The sequence below is a fragment of the Oncorhynchus kisutch genome, linkage group LG21 (genome assembly GCF_002021735.2).
Source record: "Oncorhynchus kisutch isolate 150728-3 linkage group LG21, Okis_V2, whole genome shotgun sequence".
Lineage (NCBI taxonomy): Eukaryota > Metazoa > Chordata > Actinopteri > Salmoniformes > Salmonidae > Oncorhynchus > Oncorhynchus kisutch.
The window spans coordinates 3,962,254-3,981,436 of NC_034194.2; the positions used below are offsets into that span (position 1 = coordinate 3,962,254).

Sequence of the window (19,183 nt, forward strand, 5' to 3'; positions counted from 1 at the left end):
TTCACTGGCAATTCAAGAATATACTATATAGCCTAGAAATCTGGTTAAACTATCATTATGACATCATGGATGGCCAGTACTTGTATTCATAGTGTAGTGAATTCAGGGGGTAGCCCTGAGCTGAACTCAAACCTGGGTCCAGCGACTGTCAAGTCAAAACCTTATAACTGTTATGTAAAGATGTCTGAACTTCTTGACGAGGTCGGTAAGTGTTGGGTTACGGTTGCTACAATAGCTTTCTCTATGAATTTGAGAGTGGTTACATTTCTCCAGCCCCCATCCCTCAGCTGTTTACCAAACCAAGTCTCTGGGCAGCCATTTTGTTGCTGTTTAATAAAAACACATCAATCAATCAACTAATCTGCAGTTCAAACACTGTTTTGGTAATAAGATGATGGGGTTGGAGAAATGTAACTACTTTCAAATTCATAGACAGACCTATGGATGCAAGGACTGACCATCCATGATATCAACATTATAGTTTAAAACCATGTTTTGAGGCTATACAGTGTTGATTTACATTGTTTCTAAACATTGGAGTAAAACAAGCTTATTTGGGGTTCAGCTGAACTAAGCTCATGAGGCATGTGTTATATTCTCAAGGAATCAATGACTATATATAAATAATTGAACCCTTTCACACGTACCATCACACGGGTGTGATCGTTCTACAGTGGTCCCTGAAGTGTAAATGATCGATTAGAACGGCAGTTTCGAATGACGCAACAATCAGCGTTTGAGCTGGCCACACTTTTTTCAGAAACTATTTACACAAACACAGTCCTTACAAAGTTTGGTCCACAATGTCAGCAGTTTATTTTTGGATGCAATGTTCAGGTATTCACAGAAGTGTATATATAGCATAACACAATCATCCTAACCGGAAAAATGTAGGCTACATTTGTCCTAGCGCTGAGGAAAGATTGACCCAACACAAGCAGTCATATTTTCTAACTCTCGGCTGACATAAACTACAATATGAATTAGCTAATAGCAATTACTATGTATAATTAATCACATCACGGGTGAGCTCACCATTGATCGAAATAACTAGGTAAAACACTTTATAGAAATCGAAAGTAATCCGAAAATTAGTTTCAGCGCAGCCATGCATTTTTCCTCACAGACAACGAAGATAATAAAAGACGAGATGAGTTTGGTCTGTTTATAGTATGCATGTTGAAGGGGTGTGTCATCTACCGTCGTTCACATCCCACCATTAATTTCCGGAAGTCCTCAAACAATTTGCGAACTCTTACTCACCTCATTTTGTTATAACATCTTTGGTCAAACAGACGTGAAACCCAGAATGCATTATTGTATGTCAACAGACATGGCTACACAGCTGGAATTAGCTTAGCTCATCATAATCAGTACAGCCTTCAAAAATGTATTTTACACACATAATATGTGCCCATTACAATCTGTGCAAGAATCGGAATGCATGATTTGTCACCTAGAATTGAAAACGTGAATAAAACCGTAAATACACAAATAATTGCCACACAAAACATTTTCTGAGTGATTTATTGATACAAGTGGCGCGTGCCGGCAGTCAACCACATAACCTCCCACTCTGCTCCATTCAGTGTTGTTGTTTATGCATGTAGCTAATGAGCTAAGCTGTAGCATTATCAATGCCTTTCAAAAGGAGACAACTCAGAAATGTGGAAATTCTGGAGATGTAAAAAAAATTCTGACAATGAGTCTGAGTATGAAAGTCAGGAATCAGATTCTGACAGTGAGGAGCCGCCCCCTAAACCTTGTAGCCATTGAGAACCCTGAATCTGAATTTCCCTTGTCCACTGACAAAGTCCCAGGTCACTTTGAAGATGCTGGTGGTGATGGAGGCAGACCGACAGTGGATGAAGTACAGGAGTTCTGTGGTAGCTGGAAGATCACCAGTCATTTCACCCCTCCTGGCCCTGCTGTTTGCTTTGACGAGTCCCAGTCTGGAGTGCAACGCCCCTTGCCATTTCCCTCTGAGGCAGAGTTCTTCAAGTTGTTTCTGACAGAGGAGCTGGTGGGAAACATAGTAGGAGACCAATCGCTATGCCTTGGAGCTACAGGAGAAGAGAGAGTCAGGAGTGAGGGGGAAACTCGCTAAATAGGTGACAACCACAATTAGTGAAATGTATACCTTCCTGGTGACAGTTCTTCTCATGGGAATAGTAAAGAAGAATTCCCTAAGAGAATATTGGAGCACATATCCCATGTTTGCAACTCCCTTCTTTGCCACCCTCTTTTCCCAAGACCGCTTCCTAGTTCTGCTGCGATGCCTGCATTTCGTCAACAATGCTACTGCCATCCTAAGTGAACCGTTATACAAAATAAGAAATGTTCTTATCAACCTGACATCAGCATTTGGTTGGGTCTTTGTGCCATACAAGGACCTATGCATTGATGAGTCCCTTATGTTATGGAAAGGTAGGCTGACGTTCAGTCAATATATTCCCTCCAAAAGGCACAGGTTTGGAGTCAAGTTCTTTGTCAAATCAAATCAAATGTTTTATTTGACACATACACATGGTTAGCAGATGTTAATGCGAGTGCAGCGAAATGCTTGTGCTTCTAGTTCCGACAATGCAGTAATAACCAACAAGTAATCTAACCTAACAATTCCAAAACTACTACCTTATACACACAAGCGTAAAGGGATAAAGAATATGGACATAAAGATATATGAATGAGTGATGGTACAGAACGGCATAGGAAAGATGCAGTAGATGGTATCGAGTACATTATATACATATGAGATGAGTAATGTAGCGTATGGAAACAATATATTAAGTAGCATTGTTTAAAGTGGCTAGTGATATATTTTACATCAATTTCCATCAATTCCCATTATTAAAGTGGCTGGAGTTGAGTCAGTGTGTTGGCAGCAGTCACTCAATGTTAGTGGTGGCTGTTTAACAGTCTGATGGCCTTGAGATATAATCTGTTTTTCAGTCTCTCGGTCCCAGCTTTGATGCACCTGTACTGACCTTGCCTTCTGGATGATAGCGGGGTGAACAGGCAGTGGCTCAGGTGGTTGTTGTCCTTGATGATCTTTATGGCCTTCCTGTGACATCGGGTGGTGTAGGTGTCCTGGAGGGCAGGTAGTTTGCCCCCGGTGATGCATTGTGCAGACCTCACTCCTCTGGAGAGCCTTACGAGGAACTTAAAACGTTCTACCCTCTCCACTACTGTCCCTTAGATGTGGATAGGGGGGTGCTCCCTCTGCTGTTTCCTGAAGTCCACAATCATCTCCTTTGTTTTATTGATGTTGAGTGTGAGGTTATTTTCCTGACACCACACTCCGAGGGCCCTCACCTCCTCCCTGTAGGCCGTCTCGTCGTTGTTGGTAATCAAGCCTACCACTGTGGTGTTGTCCGCAAACTTGATGATTGAGTTGGAGGCGTGCATGGCCACGCAGTCATGGGCGAACAGGGAGTACAGGAGAGGGCTCAGAACGCAACCTTGTGGGGCCCCAGTGTTGAGGATCAGCGGGATGGAGATGTTGTTACCTACCCTCACCACCTGGGGGTGGCCCGTCAGGAAGTCCAGTACCCAGTTGCACAGGGCGGGGTCGAGACCCAGGGTATCGAGCTTGATGACGAGTTTGGAGGGTACTATGGTGTTAAATGCTGAGCTGTAGTCGATGAACAGCATTCTCACGTAGGTATTCCTCTTGTCCAGATGGGTTAGGGCAGTGTGGTTGAGATTGCATCGTCTGTGGACCTATTTGGGTGGTAAGCAAATTGGAGTGTCAGGTAGGGTGGAGGTGATATGGTCCTTGACTAGTCTCTCAAAGCACTTCATGATGACGGAAGTGAGTGCTACGGGGCGGTAGTCATTTAGCTCAGTTACCTTAGCTTTCTTGGGAACAGGAACAATGGTGGCCCTCTTGAAGCATGTGGGAACAGCAGACTGGGATAAGGGTTGAATATTTCCGTAAACACACCAGCCTGCTGGTCTGCGCATGCTCTGAGTACGCGGCTGGGGATGCCGTCTGGGCCTGCAGCCTTGCTAGGGTTAACAGGTTTAAATGTTTTACTCACGTTGGCTGCAGTGAAGGAGAGTCTGCAGGTTTTGGTTGCGGGCTGTGTCAGTGGCACTGTATTGTCCTCAAAGCGGGCAAATAAGTTATTTAGTCTGCCTGGGAGCAAGACATCCTGGTCCGTGACGGGGTTGGTTTTCATACCTCTTGTGTGTGAGCCGTTGAATTGTGACTACTTTTTCTCTATACTGATGCTTAGCTTGTTTGATTACCTTGCGGAGGGAATAGCTACACTGTTTGTATTCGGTCATGTTTCCGGTCACCTTTCCCTGGTTAAAAGCAGTGGTTCGGGCTTTCAGTTTCACGCGAATGCTGCCATCAATTCACGGTTTCTGGTTTGGGAATGTTTTAATCGTTGCTATGGGAACGACATCATCAATGCACTTTCTAATGAACTCGCTCATCGAATCAGCGTATTCGTCAATGTTGTTGTTGGACGCAATGCGGAAAATATCCCAGTCCACGTGATGGAAGCAGTCTTGAAGCGTGGAATCAGATTGGTCGGACCAGCGTTGAACAGACCTGAGCGCGGGAGCTTCTCGTTTTAGTTTCTGTCTGTAGGCAGGTAGCAACAAAATGGAGTCGTGGTCAGCTTTTCCGAAAGGAGGGCGGGGGAGGGCCTTATATGCGTCGCGGAAGTTAGAATAGCAATGATCCAAGATTTTACCAGCCCTGGTTGCGCAATCGATATGCTGATACAATTTAGGGAGTCTTGTGTTCAGATTAGCCTTGTTAAAATCCCCAGGATTTGTCCAGGATATTATAGTTTACACAGGGTCCACCATTGACATTAAACATTATGAGGGGCTTGGGGTGTCAGGGTCCGTGGTGATGACCATGCTGGCTCCTCATCTCAGCAAGGGGCACACTTTGTACGTGGACAATTGGTACAGCAGTCCCACACTCTTCCAGCATCTGCTCTCCAACAGCAAGGGGCCTGTGGCACAGTCAAGTCGAACAGGAAGGGGATGCCGGTATTCGGATGCAGGAAGATGCAGAGAGGGGAGGTGGAGTTCCAGGAGAACGGTCAACAGCTGGCAGTAAAGTCGCATGACAAGCGAGACGTCCATGTCCTCTCCACTGTCCATACAGCAACCATGTCGGCCACAGGGAAGGTGGATGTTACTGTAATTTAATTATACCAATGTGTTTTCATTAATTGAATTCCCTGAATCTATTTTTATGAGAATTTGTAAGATTCTTGTTTGCATAAAATAGACGGAGACCAGTCTTATCAATAATAGGTAACATAATTAATTCTCGGAGCGCGCTGCCACGTTACCACGAGCAACAGTTTATATACAATAACATGATGTCATTTCATTGCTCCTAAAATGAATCTCCTCCTCCAGACTGGGTCAAAGGGAACTTTAAAGGTTCATTCTGAGTTCATTCTGACCACATAGCACATACACAGGACACACAACACAACTGAATTAACTTTTGACCCCTCAACATTATCGATCACCACTTAGCTGACAGTTTTAATTAACAGAAAATCTAGGAATGCACTCACTGTCTTATCTAAAACACCCCAGAGCTAAGTTTCGTCAGTTCAATCATAGGTTAACTACCTTATCTGCTTATTTAATCCACAACCCATTCGTTTCTGCCTAGTTGGAATGGTGTTCATTAACTTTAATTACTCCTTGTCCGTGTCACACAATCCCTTCTTATAAACTCATATTGGTTAATCAGATATAATAAAACTGAGTATAAGTTTACTTGGTTACAGTTCCATTTAAAATGATTTGTTCAGTCATTTAATCATAATTTTCTTAACAGTGGACTAACTGACGGGAGAGAGAAAGATCAAACCAGATTGTGTGCTTGATTGTAACCTCAAAATGGGGGCCGTAGATAAGGCGGACATGATAAACAGCTTTGTGGAATGCACTCGGAAAACGACCAAGTGGTATAAGAATATATATTTCCAGCTGATCGACACTGCTGTCCACAACGGCAGCATAGTTCACCGCCAACTAACAGGTGAGATGATTACTGAACAAGGTATTTTTGTAATTGGATGTACAGTTCACATACAAATCCATTATGCAATTATAGTGACAATATCTCACCCACCTACCCACTGCCTCATCATCCTCATCATCCTCTAACTTTCCTCATCCTCCTCACTCCCTCAAAGGTAAAGTAATTACCTACCAAAAATACAGAGAGAACCTCATGAGAGAGCTGCTGGAGGAGCACCACACCCCTCGGCGCCCATCCACTGGGGGCCGTCCTGCTGTAGACAATCCCCTACGCCTCACTGCACGGCATTTTCCCTGCAAAGTCCCTCAAACTGCTTCTCAAGGTAGTCGCACACGGAGGCACTGCAAAGTCTGCCTGTCTGGCGCCAGGAGAAGTAAGCAGAGGAAGATGACAAAATACATGTGTTTAGCTTGTGAAACACCTCTATGTATTTCACCATGCTTTGAGGAGTATCACATGCTCAAGCATTATTGAGCACATCTGCAGCAATAAGTGACTGACTGACCTGACAGGTGACTTGACAGGTGACCTGCCATGATACTATGCCTTTAGAGGTGGGGGTGGAAATGCAGTTGTTGTTCAGTCACTGCATGGATAATGAATATGGGTTTTGCATATTCAGTTTTTTGTCCTCTACTACCAACTACCAACACTGCAATAAAATAGATGACTATTACATATTGGCATATGTGTTTTCTTGCTGTGTTTTCATCCAGTAAAACTGTTAAGGAGTGTACGTTAGCATACAAAAGCTGTCCTCATTCTTCAGCTCCAAAGATGTCCAGCTCCAGTTATGATATTGGCAAATAATGTTTGTGGTTTCTGAAAGTACAGAATAAAGAGGAATTATTCATTAGAATACAATATAAGGATATAGCAATAAAACAATACTACAAAGAAGTAACATAATAAACACTGCTATAAAAAATTGTTTATTGCATTGACAAAATTACAGATTTGAGTTATAACAGTAAGAAACTAACTTTTGAGCTCCGCAAGGGGGCAAGGCAGGGCAGAACAGAGCTATGCTGAATAGACCAAATAAACAAACCATGGTCACATTTTTTTGTTATTTAACTAGGCAAGTCATTTAAGAACAAATTATTACTTACAATGATGGCCTACACCGGCAAAACTCAGACTACGCTGGGCCAATTGTGCGCTGCACTATGGGACTCCCAATCACAGCCAGTTGTGAAACAGCCTGAATTTGAACCAGGGTGTTTGTAGTGACGCCTCTAGCACCGAGATGCAGTGCCATAGACCGCTGCGCCACTTGGGAGTCATAAGGCCAGGGTAGCTTCAAAATACAACACAAGCTAATAGTAGCTACGTAAGCACGATTGACTATAACACCATAAAGGTTATAAAATGTGTAACGTTACCTCACGTGTCCGCGGTTATAAGGAATATATTATGATCCATACATAGTGAGCTACAGCAGAAACGTTACACGGAAACTATAATAACGTAATAAGGCACTTACTTTGATAGAAACACAGCCTGGATTTGAACAGGGAGTCTGTAGTGACGCCTCTAGCACTGATGTGCTGTGCCTTTGACCTCTGCACCACTTGGGAGTCATAAGGCCATGTAGCTTCAAAATACAACCCAAGATAATACTTCTCTGACGCATTTAGCATTGTTTTACAGAGCTAATAGAAGAATGTGGCTACATAAGCACAATTGACTAGAACACCATAAAGGTTATAAAATGAGTAACGGTACCTCACGTGTCCACGGTTATAAAGAATATACACAAATATATTATGCTCCATACATACAATAGAAATGTGGAATGGAAAATGGAAAAATGTGAACACGTGTGCAGATCCTGTTCTGACGGGAAATGAGCAAATGTCTGCAGACGTGAACACAAACAATTGGGAAGTGCTTGGGGAATTTTGTCCGTGTCAGAAATGTCCCAAAAATGTAATTGTCCGCAAAAGGACTATTTTTATGTGAATGAATGAGGAGGCGGAACACACCTAAATTCTTACTGTTTTTAGAAAATTAAAAACTTGTTAGAAAATCATTTGAAATTGAAGTTGAAACAGCCTATAAATATAAACAAGCTGCGTGCTTTAGTTTGAGGGCAGCGCGGATAAAATGTACTGTTACGTATCAATCACATTCTGGAATGGAGAGAACATTCTAACATCACGTGCATAAAAAAACTCACGCTGGAGCGACCGTTAAGAGATATTTGGAACTCGCGCATGAAAGGGTTAAAAGTCCAAAAACGGATGTAGCCATTGCATATTTCCCCTTTAACACCACACATCAGTTCAACAACTGCAGGTTTTGTGCCTTGGTATTTAAGACAGTACTTACTAGTATTAATCAGGGCCCGGTTTCTCAAAACCATCTTACGGCTAAGGCACCATTGGATGCCTTAAGATGCGTTTGGGAAACTGGGCCCAGAAATCAAATTTCCTCCTCTTCTTCCAATGTGACAGTCATCTTCCCCTCTTCCTCTTTCACTCCAAAAACTGCATCCTCCTCCTCTTTCACTCTGAACACGTCTTCCTTTTCTTTCATTGAAAATTCTTTCTCTTCTTCTTTCACTGTAACAGCCTCACCAACTTGTTTTTGTATTTTGACGAGAGCTTCTTTCTCCGTCCAGCAGCCCCCCTCTTCTTTAGCAGGAGGAGAGTAGCTTAGTGAACTCATGGTTGGAGATGTTAGCTAGCTAGGCCAATGCTAACTTAACCAGCCCGCTAGCTGACTAATAACAACAACACCTTAAATATGAAATTAAATCGGATAACTAACTAGATGACAGAAGTGTGTTTAAAACACAGTGGCTAATAAACAATAAAGCATGTAAAGAGCTATATTGGTTCGTCTATTTTGTCTAGCAAGCTACGGAGGTGGCTGATTAACTGTTGCTGCTGTTGAAAGAAGCGTTCCGTCCTCTAGATGATAAGTCACACTAGCAGCATTGGCTTTAATGTCCCACATCGCCATCTGCTGACTGGAGTGGGTAATGCAGTTGAGTAAAACGTATATTTTATCTTCAGACAAAAAGTTAAAGTGTAGGAAGCATGAGTTTTTACTCACCAGAGTAATAATACCGTGTGGTAAAAGACTTAATAAGCTAGTTGTAGTCACTTTATGGTTACCTATAATTACACACATATATTTTTGCGTTATTACATATTTATTAACTTATTTCGGGAAATCTTCTAAACTACCCACAATGCCCTATTTCCCAAGGTCATATGGATGATCAACTCTGTGCTACCGAGTTTGTATGCTAGTGTAACAGTGTAATGAAGTTACATTTAAAAAATATATGAACCTTTATTTAACTAGGCAAGTTAGTTAAGAATTCTTTTTTACAATGACGGCCTACCCCGGCCAAACCGTAACCCAGACGATGCTGGGGCAATTGTGCGCAGCCCAGCCTGTTATGATACAGCCTGGTTTTGAACCAGGGTCTATAATGACGCCTCTAGCACTGAGATGCAGTACCTTAGACCGCTGCGCCGCTCGTGTGTTTACATTACACTCAGTGTAATACACTCAGTGATAAAGGTATGGGATTCTGGGTAGTCCACAGCAGATTTTTGGACAATTTGAAAATTGAGTGGTCCTGGGATAGAAATGTATAAAGTTGACATTACATCATACAATCCACCTTTTAAATCATACATTAGTAATGTTTTAGTAACTACTGTTGTTGGTTTGTCGTCAAATAAGCCACTCTTTATGTTATTTGCTGAATCTCAGTTTTCCATGTAGGTTATATGCTAAAGTTCCCTCTTTCAAGTTGGTAGCTAACTGGAAAATGCATATTCTGTAGGAGTGCTATTTTTACCCTGTCGACTACTGATCATTCACTGTGTGTCTAGTCATTGCAGGTCATTTAAAACAAATGTATGAAGTCTATGTTTTATAAACTCATGAACACCAGTCGGTTTATTAGCCTGGTTTTGTTATTATACTTCCTCGCCACCAGAGGGGGACATTGAGTCATTTTAAGGTTAATTTGATATATTTTGATGCTAAAATGGATGGTAGTTTACTCTGCTGTAGTGAATATGAGACACATGGAAATAATGTATTCATTTTTATTATAGTAAATTAGGAATTATTAGGAATTGTTAAATCCACTATACGATCACAATGATTCTTTTTTTTTGATAGACATTTCAATTGTTTTTTTGTTAGTATATTATAGTGCAGATTTATGGAGAATTGCTGTGGGAGTGCTATTTATATCCCGTCACTACTGATCATTCATCCATACTGTGTGTGTCCCATCATTGCAGCTTTGGAAATAAATTAACTATCCATTCATTGCTCCTTCCTGTGTTGACTCACTGACTTGAGGGACGGGACTAGGAAGGTCACACTAGGTCCATATCTAGCTCAAGTTTGCAAATGTTAACCACACCTCGTGCTTTTCATGAACTGTGTGGTTGTGTTATCTAGTGGGAACCCGTTAGCAGGGTAGGCTCTGGTGCCTACATGCCGTGGGCTCAAAACGCCAGAACGTCGAACAACCACCTGATTGGTTTGGTATTGGGCTTGTTCAACATTGCAGCCGAAAGTGCAGGTGACTGCTGACTGACTGGTCCTCAAATAACCTTGCATCATAAATAACTACTCATTATTATTTATAAATCAGTCAGCCAGTAACTGTTAACCCACAATGCAGCATGGATTTGATGCTCTCGAACACGGTCAGTTGTTTAGTAGATGACAAAGGCTACGCTGTGCACACGCTACGTGTGGGACGTCATCTATAAAAATGTGGCTGTTCTAAATTCGGTGTTGCTCAAAGCCTTGAGTAATGAACCTATTTTTGACACAACAGGCTGAAAGCGGCAATGCTTCAAGAAGCTTTGTTTCCCCATCACTACTTTTCAGCATGTTCTCTGTGAAGTAGACTACGGGAGTTTTGCAACTTTTTCCACCTTGGCTTACTGCTAGTGTGCTAGCTGACTGACATCTGGAATCTGTCTATTTTGGATGTTAGGGATTTTCCCTGCCATCATTCTGTATGTCTCTGCTCTTTTGATCTGCAGTCATGTTTTAGTTGAGTTTTGTTAGTTGGGTTCAGACTGGTCTCTGGTAGTTGGTGTTCCAACTCACTGACCATAGCTCATTGGCTAAATAGTAATGTTAGCTGGCTGGCTAAGATAACTGCATTTTGCTAACATTCTTTGATATTTGGGTAGATGGCGTTATGTATTTCCAAAACTTTGATTTACTTTAATCACTCAAGTCATGAGTGCAAACGATTGGTTTAATTTGAAGTTATTTCCGTTGTAGTTTGCATCACAGGGAATAGGCTGGTCCTCCATATTACATCACAACTGACTTTGGCATTCTTCTGAATTCTGATTGGTTTTATGTAATAACTCCAACATCCAATGCCAAGAGGGGACAGAGCTGTAATCAAGGCACATGGTGAATACTTTGAAGAATCTCAAATATAACATATGTTTTGATTTGTTTAACACTTTTTTGGTTACTACATGATTCCATATGTGTTATTTAATAGTTGTGTTGTCTTCACTATTATTCTACAATGTAGACAATAGTTAAAATAAAGAAAAAACATTGAATTTGAAGGTGTGTCCAAACAATTGACCGGTACTGTGTATGCATTGTGGAGGAGAACTGATCCTAGATCTGTACAAAGGCATAACATCAACAGCAGGAACAACTGTGTGTGTTAAAAAGGCCCAGGTGGATTGAATTGAGCTATTTAAAATGACATATTTTAATGTCAAATTATTTGTTCTGTTTGTCAATACAAGACAGGGTCTGTGGAGGCTTGGACTATTAGTGGTAGATTTGAGGGAGAATTTGACGCCAGTTGGAATAGTGATAGATTTTTGGAGGGACCCTTTCACTACAGCCAATCAGTGAGCAGCTTCCCTTCCCCCACATCTCAGGCAGTTCTGTTACTCACAACACTTCTCCTGCTTTCCTCAACAATGGCCTTGCCATTTTTTACAATTAGGAAATAATGTCATTTTTTACTCGTACCTCAGCCAGCATTGTGAATGGTTGTCGTGCCCGGGGTGTTGTGGAGGAAGAAGTCAGGCGCCGGAAACAGAGAGTTCAGGGTAGCGATACTTTTTAATTCACTACACCGGTGAAAACGAATGCCCCAAAAGCCCCAAAACACAGGGAACTAAACAGTCCAGAAAAACACACATACACGGACAACCGTGACTTACAGGCGTGCAGTATAGTACACAGAAAATAATCCCGCACACCCAGCAGGCGGGCCGGCTGGATAATAAAGCCCAACCAATTAACCTAACTAAACACAGGTGTAACTAATAAACAGACAAGGGGGGGAAAAAGGATCAGTGGCAGCTAGTAGGTCGGTGACGCCGAGCGCCACCCGAACAGGAAGGGGAGCAACCTTCGGTAGGAGTCGTGACCATGGTGTCTGATGCCATACTAGACCATGGCAGTAAATCTAATACTTAGGTATTTTTAGTCATGCATGAAAGGTCTGGGGTGATTCTGTGGTTATAAGTTACTGACCTTGGAATACATTTCTGGCCATGCTGGCAGGGTCTGAATCAAACCCAATGTCCACTTGGTACACTGGCAGGGTCTGAATCAAACCCAATGTCCAACTGGCACACTGGCAGGGTCTGAATCAAACCCAATGTCCACCTGGCACACTGGCAGGGTCTTAATCAAACATAATGTCCACCAGGTACACTGGCATGGTGTGAATCAAACCCAATGTCCACCAGGTACACTGGCATGGTGTGAATCAAACCCAATGTCCACCAGGTACACTGGCATGGTGTGAATCAAACCCAATGTCCACCTGGCAGGTTCTGAATCAAACCCAATGTCCACCTGGTACACCGACAGGGTCTAAATCAAACCCAATGTCCACCAGGCACACTGGCAGTGTCTGAATCAAACCCAATGTCCACCTGGAACACTGACTGACAGGGTCTGAATCAAACCCAATGTCTACTTGGTACACTGTCAGGGTCTGAATCAAACCCAATGTCCATCTGGTACACTGACAGGGTCTCAATCAAACCCAATGACCACCTGGCACACTGGCAGTGTCTGAATCAAACCCAATGACCACCTGGTACACTGACAGGGTCTAAATCAAACCCAATATACACCTGGTACACTGACAGGGTCTGAATCAAACCCAATGTCCACCTGGTACACTGACATGGTCTGAATCAAACCCAATGACCACCTGGCACGCTCGCAAGGTCTGAATCAAACCCAATGACCACCTGGCACACTTGCAGGTTCTGAATCAAACACAATGTCCACCTGGCACACTGACAGGGTCTGAATCAAACCCAATGTTAAGGGGAGGGAAGATTGGTTAAGAGGGTGATGATTATGGTTGTTCTACTGCCTGATTGTTATGCAAAAACACTATTTACAAAAGCTTTGTTAAAGAACAAGAAGGCCCACACACTGTTTACAAAAGCTTTGTTAAATCAGCACAACAGTTTTCAGCTGTGCTAACATAATTGCAAAAGGGATTTCCAACCTTTTAAAATGATAAACTTGGATTAGCTAACACAACGTGCCATTAGAGCACAGGACTGATAGTTGCTGAAAATGGGCCTCTGAACACCTATGTAGATATTCCACTAAAAATCTGCCGTTTCCAGCTATAATAGTCATTTACAACATTAACAATGTCTACACTGTATTTCTGATCAATTTGATGTTATTTTAAATGAACAAAAAATGTGTTTTTCTTTCAAAAACAAGGACATTTCTAAGTGACCCCAAACTTTTAAACGGTAGTATACATGATGTATTGTTACACCATGTAGGAGCAGTATAGACCTAGTCTGTTCATTATATACATCTACATGATGTATTGTTACACCATGTAGGAGCAGTATAGACCTAGTCTGTTCATTATATACATCTACATGATGTGTTGTTACACCATGTAGGAGCAGTATAGACCTAGTCTGTTCATTATATACATCTACATGATGTATTGGTATACCATGTAGGAGCAGTATAGACCTATTCTGTTCAGTTATATACATCTACATGATATATTGTTATGTAACAGTGCTCTTCTTGCGTTGTGTACAATCAAACATCGACACGAACTCCAACTTGTAGCACCAGTCATGGAGCTTTATTCTGATAGAAACAGCACACAATTGCACGTCATGCAATGCACAGCTCACCATCCAACTCTGCACTCACACACTCTTGTTTTGTTCTTGTTCACTGGGGATGTAGTTACCAAAATAATACAATTACAATATACAATATAATATATTTAACAATGTACCTGATAGGAGCAGCACAAAATTGCACGTCGTGCAATGCACGGCTCACCATCCAACTCTGCACTCACGCATTGTACAAAATATATGAACCCCCCCCACCAGACACAGTAAGTTGCTATCTAGTATTAGCGGGAATTCTTTACAACAAAATGCACAACAAATATTCTCCAATAAACGCTGCATCTTATGTGTGATGTTTGAATAACATTTACAAACAAATTTATATAAATTGTACATTTAAATCATCATTTGGGAGTATAAAAATCACTTTTGACGTACAGTGCTTTGCAACCAACAACTTACCGCTGGTTTGGTGCTTGTTCACTGGGACGATTCTAACTGAAACATCCTCCCTCGTAAGCAAGCTACGCAAACCAGCCAATAAGATGCCATGTTGAGTAGGTGAAGGCAAGACAAAACTAAAACCAAAAACCCATTGGCTTAACAATAAAGTAGCAAGGGGAATCACCAATATAACCCTGTTACAGTTACACCATGTACAGTGCCTTGCGAAAGTATTCGGCCCCCTTGAACTTTGCGACCTTTTGACACATTTCAGGCTTCAAACATAAAGATATAAAACTGTATTTTTTGGTGAAGAATCAACAACAAGTGGGACACAAACATGAAGTGGAACGACATTTATTGGATATTTCAAACTTTTTTAGCAAATCAAAAACTAAAAAATTGGGCGTGCAAAATTATTCAGGCACCTTTACTTTAAGTGCAGCAAACTCTCTCCAGAAGTTCAGTGAGGATCTCTGAATGATCCAATGTTGACCTAAATGACTAATGATGATAAATACAATCCACCTGTGTGTAATCAAGTCTCCGTATAAATGCACCTGCACTGTGATAGTCTCAGAGGTCCGTTAAAAGCGCAGAGAGCATCATGAAGAACAAGGAACACACCAGGCAGGTCCGAGATACTGTTGTGAAGAAGTTTGAAGCCGGATTTGGATACAAAAAGATTTCCCAAGCTTTAAACATCCCAAGGAGCACTGTGCAAGCGATAATATTGAAATGGAAGGAGTATCAGACCACTGCAAATCTACCAAGACCTGGCCGTCCCTCTAAACTTTCAGCTCATACAAGGAGAAGACTGATCAGAGATGCAGCCAAGAGGCCCATGATCACTCTGGATGAACTGCAGAGATCTACAGCTGAGGTGGGAGACTCTGTCCATAGGACAAAAATCTGTCGTATATTGCACAAATCTGGCCTTTATGGAAGAGTGGCAAGAAGAAAGCCATTTCTTAAAGATATCCATAAAAAGTGTTGTTTAAAGTTTGCCACAAGCCACCTGGGAGACACACCAAACATGTGGAAGAAGGTGCTCTGGTCAGATGAAACCAAAATGGAACTTTTTGGCAACAATGCAAAACGTTATGTTTGGCGTAAAAGCAACTTAAGGGGGCTGAATAATTTTGCACGCCCAATTGTTACGTTTTTGATTTGTTAAAAAAGTTTGAAATATCCAATAAATGTCGTTCCACTTCATGATTGTGTCCCACTTGTTGTTGATTCTTCACAAAAAAATACAGTTTTATATCTTTATGTTTGAAGCCTGAAATGTGGCAAAAGGTCGCAAATTTCAAGGGGGCCGAATACTTTCGCAAGGCACTGTAGGAGCAGTATAGACCTAGTCTGTTCATTATATACATCTACATAATGTGTTATTACACCATGTAGGAGCAGTGTAGACCTAGCCTGTTCATTATATACATCTACATGATGTATTGTTACACCATGTAGGAGCAGTGTAGACCTAGCCTGTTCATTATATACATCTACATAATGTGTTATTACACCATGTAGGAGCAGTGTAGACCTAGCCTGTTCATTATATACATCTACATGATGTGTTGTTACACCATGTAGGAGCAGTATAGACCTAGTCTGTTCATTATATACATCTACATGATGTATTGTTACACCGTGTAGGAGCAGTGTAGACCTAGTCTGTTCATTATATACATCTACATGATGTATTGTTACACCATGTAGGAGCAGTATAGACCTTAAAGTCCCACATGATATATTGTTACACCATGTAGGAGCAGTACGGACCTACAGTAGCTAGCTACTTATTTAGATTTAGTTTGACTTAATGAAACTGCCTTAAATGTGCTGTAGTAAAAAAATATACATTCTCACTAATCAATCAACACATTTCTGTCTTTGTATGTCTCAATATAATAGTATTATTTAATTAAATCCATTTAAAATAATCTTGTCTGAAAATAAAATATGATCCTCAACTGCGTGTCCCACTCCAGTCAGCAGACGGTGAATACGGCAAGTATAAGTTGGTTAGCTAGCTAGCCAACTAGATAGCTCATTTAGCAACTCATTTGAGTTAGCCTGCACTGTAGCTAGTTAGCTAATAATACATAGTTTTATTTAAACATTTTCAAAATGTATTTACTTGCTTACTTACTTGAATAGGTTCTCCCAGCCATGTGGACAACTGGAAACAGGGCAGCAAAGTTTGTCACCAGATAGTTTTAGAGGACGGGGGGGGTATGCCTTCTGATTAACGAGACGTGGTGTGATCATAACAACATACAGGAACTCAAGTCCTTCTGTTCACCTGACTTAGAATTCCTCGCAATCAAATGTCGACCGCATTATCTACCAAGGGAATTCTCTTCGATTAAAATCACAGCCGTATATATTCCCCCCCAAGCAGACACATCGATGGCCCTGAACAAACTTTATTTGACTCTAGGTAAACTGGAAACCACATATCCTGAGGCTGCATTCATTGTAGCTGGGGATTTTAACAAGGCTAATCTGAAAACAAGACTCCCAAAATTCTATCAGCATATTGATTGTGCTACCAGAGCTGGTAATACCCTGGATCATTGTTATTCTAACTTCAGTGACGAATATGAGGCCCTCCCCCGCCCTCCTTTCGGGAAAGCTGACCACGACTCCATTTTGTTGCTTCCAGCCTACAGACAGAAACTAAAACAAGAAGCTCCCGCGCTCAGGTCTGTTCAACGCTGGGCCGACTAATCTGATTCCAGGCTTCAAGACTGCTTCGATCACGCGGATTGGGATATGTTCCGCATTGCGTCCAGACAGAAACTAAAACAAGAAGCTCCCGCGCAACGATTAAAACATTCCCAAACCAGAAACCGTGGATTGATGGCAGCATTCGCGCAAAACTGAGAGCGCAAACCACTGCTTTTAACCAGGGCAAGGTGACCGGAAACATAACCGAATACAAACAGTGTAGCTATTCCCTCCGCAAGGCAATCAAACAAGCTAAGTGTCAGTAAAGAGAAGAAGTAGAGTCGCAATTCAACGGCTCAGACACAAGAGGTATGTGGCAGGGTCTACAGTCAATCACGGATTACAAAAAGAAAACCAGCCCCGTCACACACCAGGATGTCTTGCTCCCAGACAGACAAAATAACTTTTTTGCTCGCTTTGAGGAGAATACAGTGCCACTGACAAAGCCCGCTACCAAAACCTGCGGGCTCTCCTTCACTGCAGCAGACGTGAGTAAAACATTTAAACGTGTCAACCCTCACAAGGCTGCAGGCACATTCGGCATCCCCAGCCGGGTCCTCAGAGCATGCGCAGACCAGCTGGCTGGTGTGTTTACGGACATATTCAATCAATCCTTATCCCAGTCTGCTGTTCCCACATGCTTCAAGAGGGCCACCATTGTTCCTGTTCCCAAGAAAGCTAAGGTAACTGAGCTAAACGACTACCGCCACTCACTTCTGTCATCATGAAATGCTTTGAGAGACTCGTCAAGGACCATATCACCTCCACCCTACCTGACACCCTAGAACCACTCCAATTTGCTTACCGCCCCAATAGGTCCACAGACGACAGAATAGCAACCACACTGCACATGGCCCTAACCCATCTGGACAAGAGGAATACCAATGAGAGAATGCTGTTCATCGACTACAGCTCAGCATTTAACACCATAGTACCCTCCAAACTCGTCATCAAGCTCGAGAACACACCCCGCCCTGTGCAACTGGGTACTGGACTTCCTGATGGGCTGCCCCCAGGTGGTGAGGGTAGGTAACAACATCTCCACTCCGCTGATCCTCAACACTGGGGCCCCACAAGGGTGCGTTGTGAGCCCTCTCCTGTACTCCCTGTTCACCCACGACTGTGTGGCCATGCACGCCTCCAACTCAATCATCAAGTTTGTGGACGACACTACAGTGGTAGGCTTGATTACCAACAACGACGAGATGGCCTACAGGGAGGAGGTGAGGGCCCTCGGAGTGTGGTGTCAGGAAAATAACCTCACACTCAACGTCAACAAAACAAAGGAGATGATTGTAGTCTTCAGGAAATAGCAGAAAGAGCACCCCCTATCCACATCTACGGGACAGTAGTGGAGAGGGTAGAAAGTTTTAAGTTCCTCGGCGTACACATCACGGACAAACTGAATTGGTCCACCCACACAGACAGCGTTGTGAAGAAGGCGCAGCAGCGCCTCTTCAACCTCAGGAGGCTGAAGAAATTTGGCTTGCCACCAAAAGCACTCACAAACTTCTACAGATGCACAATCAAGAGCATCCTGTCGGGCTGTATCACCGCCTGGTACGGCAACTGCTCCGCCCACAACCGTAAGGCTCTCCAGAGGGTAGTGAGGTCTGCACAATGCATCACCGGGGGCAAACTACCTGCCCTCCAGGACACCTACACCACCCAATGTCACAGGAAGGCCATCACTGTTAAACAGCCACCACTAACATTGAGTGGCTGCTGCCAACATACTGACTCAACTCCAGCCACTTTAATAACGGAATTGATGGGAATTTATGTACAAATTTATCACTAGCCACTTTAAACAATGCCACTTAATATAATGTTTACATACCCTACA

At 42.4% G+C, this 19,183-nt stretch overlaps 1 protein-coding gene across 3 annotated transcripts in view; it reads right to left on the reverse strand.

The window, feature by feature from the left end:
- Window positions 1-798: 798 nt before the first annotated feature.
- LOC116356182 (zinc finger and SCAN domain-containing protein 2-like) overlaps window positions 799-19,183 on the reverse strand; it is a 34,906-nt gene continuing 16,521 nt past the window's right edge. The window contains exons 1-3 of one of the 3 annotated variants that reach the window (XR_004204655.1): window positions 6,540-9,356; window positions 6,206-6,388; window positions 799-2,063 (exon numbers count right to left, since the gene is read on the reverse strand). Coding sequence is in view for 1 of the 3 variants with exons in the window: in XM_031800365.1 (XP_031656225.1) it covers window positions 1,906-2,063 (158 nt within the window). In the remaining 2 variants the exon portion in view is untranslated. Of the gene's footprint in view, window positions 2,064-6,205; window positions 9,357-19,183 lie in introns of those variants that run through there. The other 2 variants (XR_004204654.1, XM_031800365.1) reach the window with 2 other exon arrangements.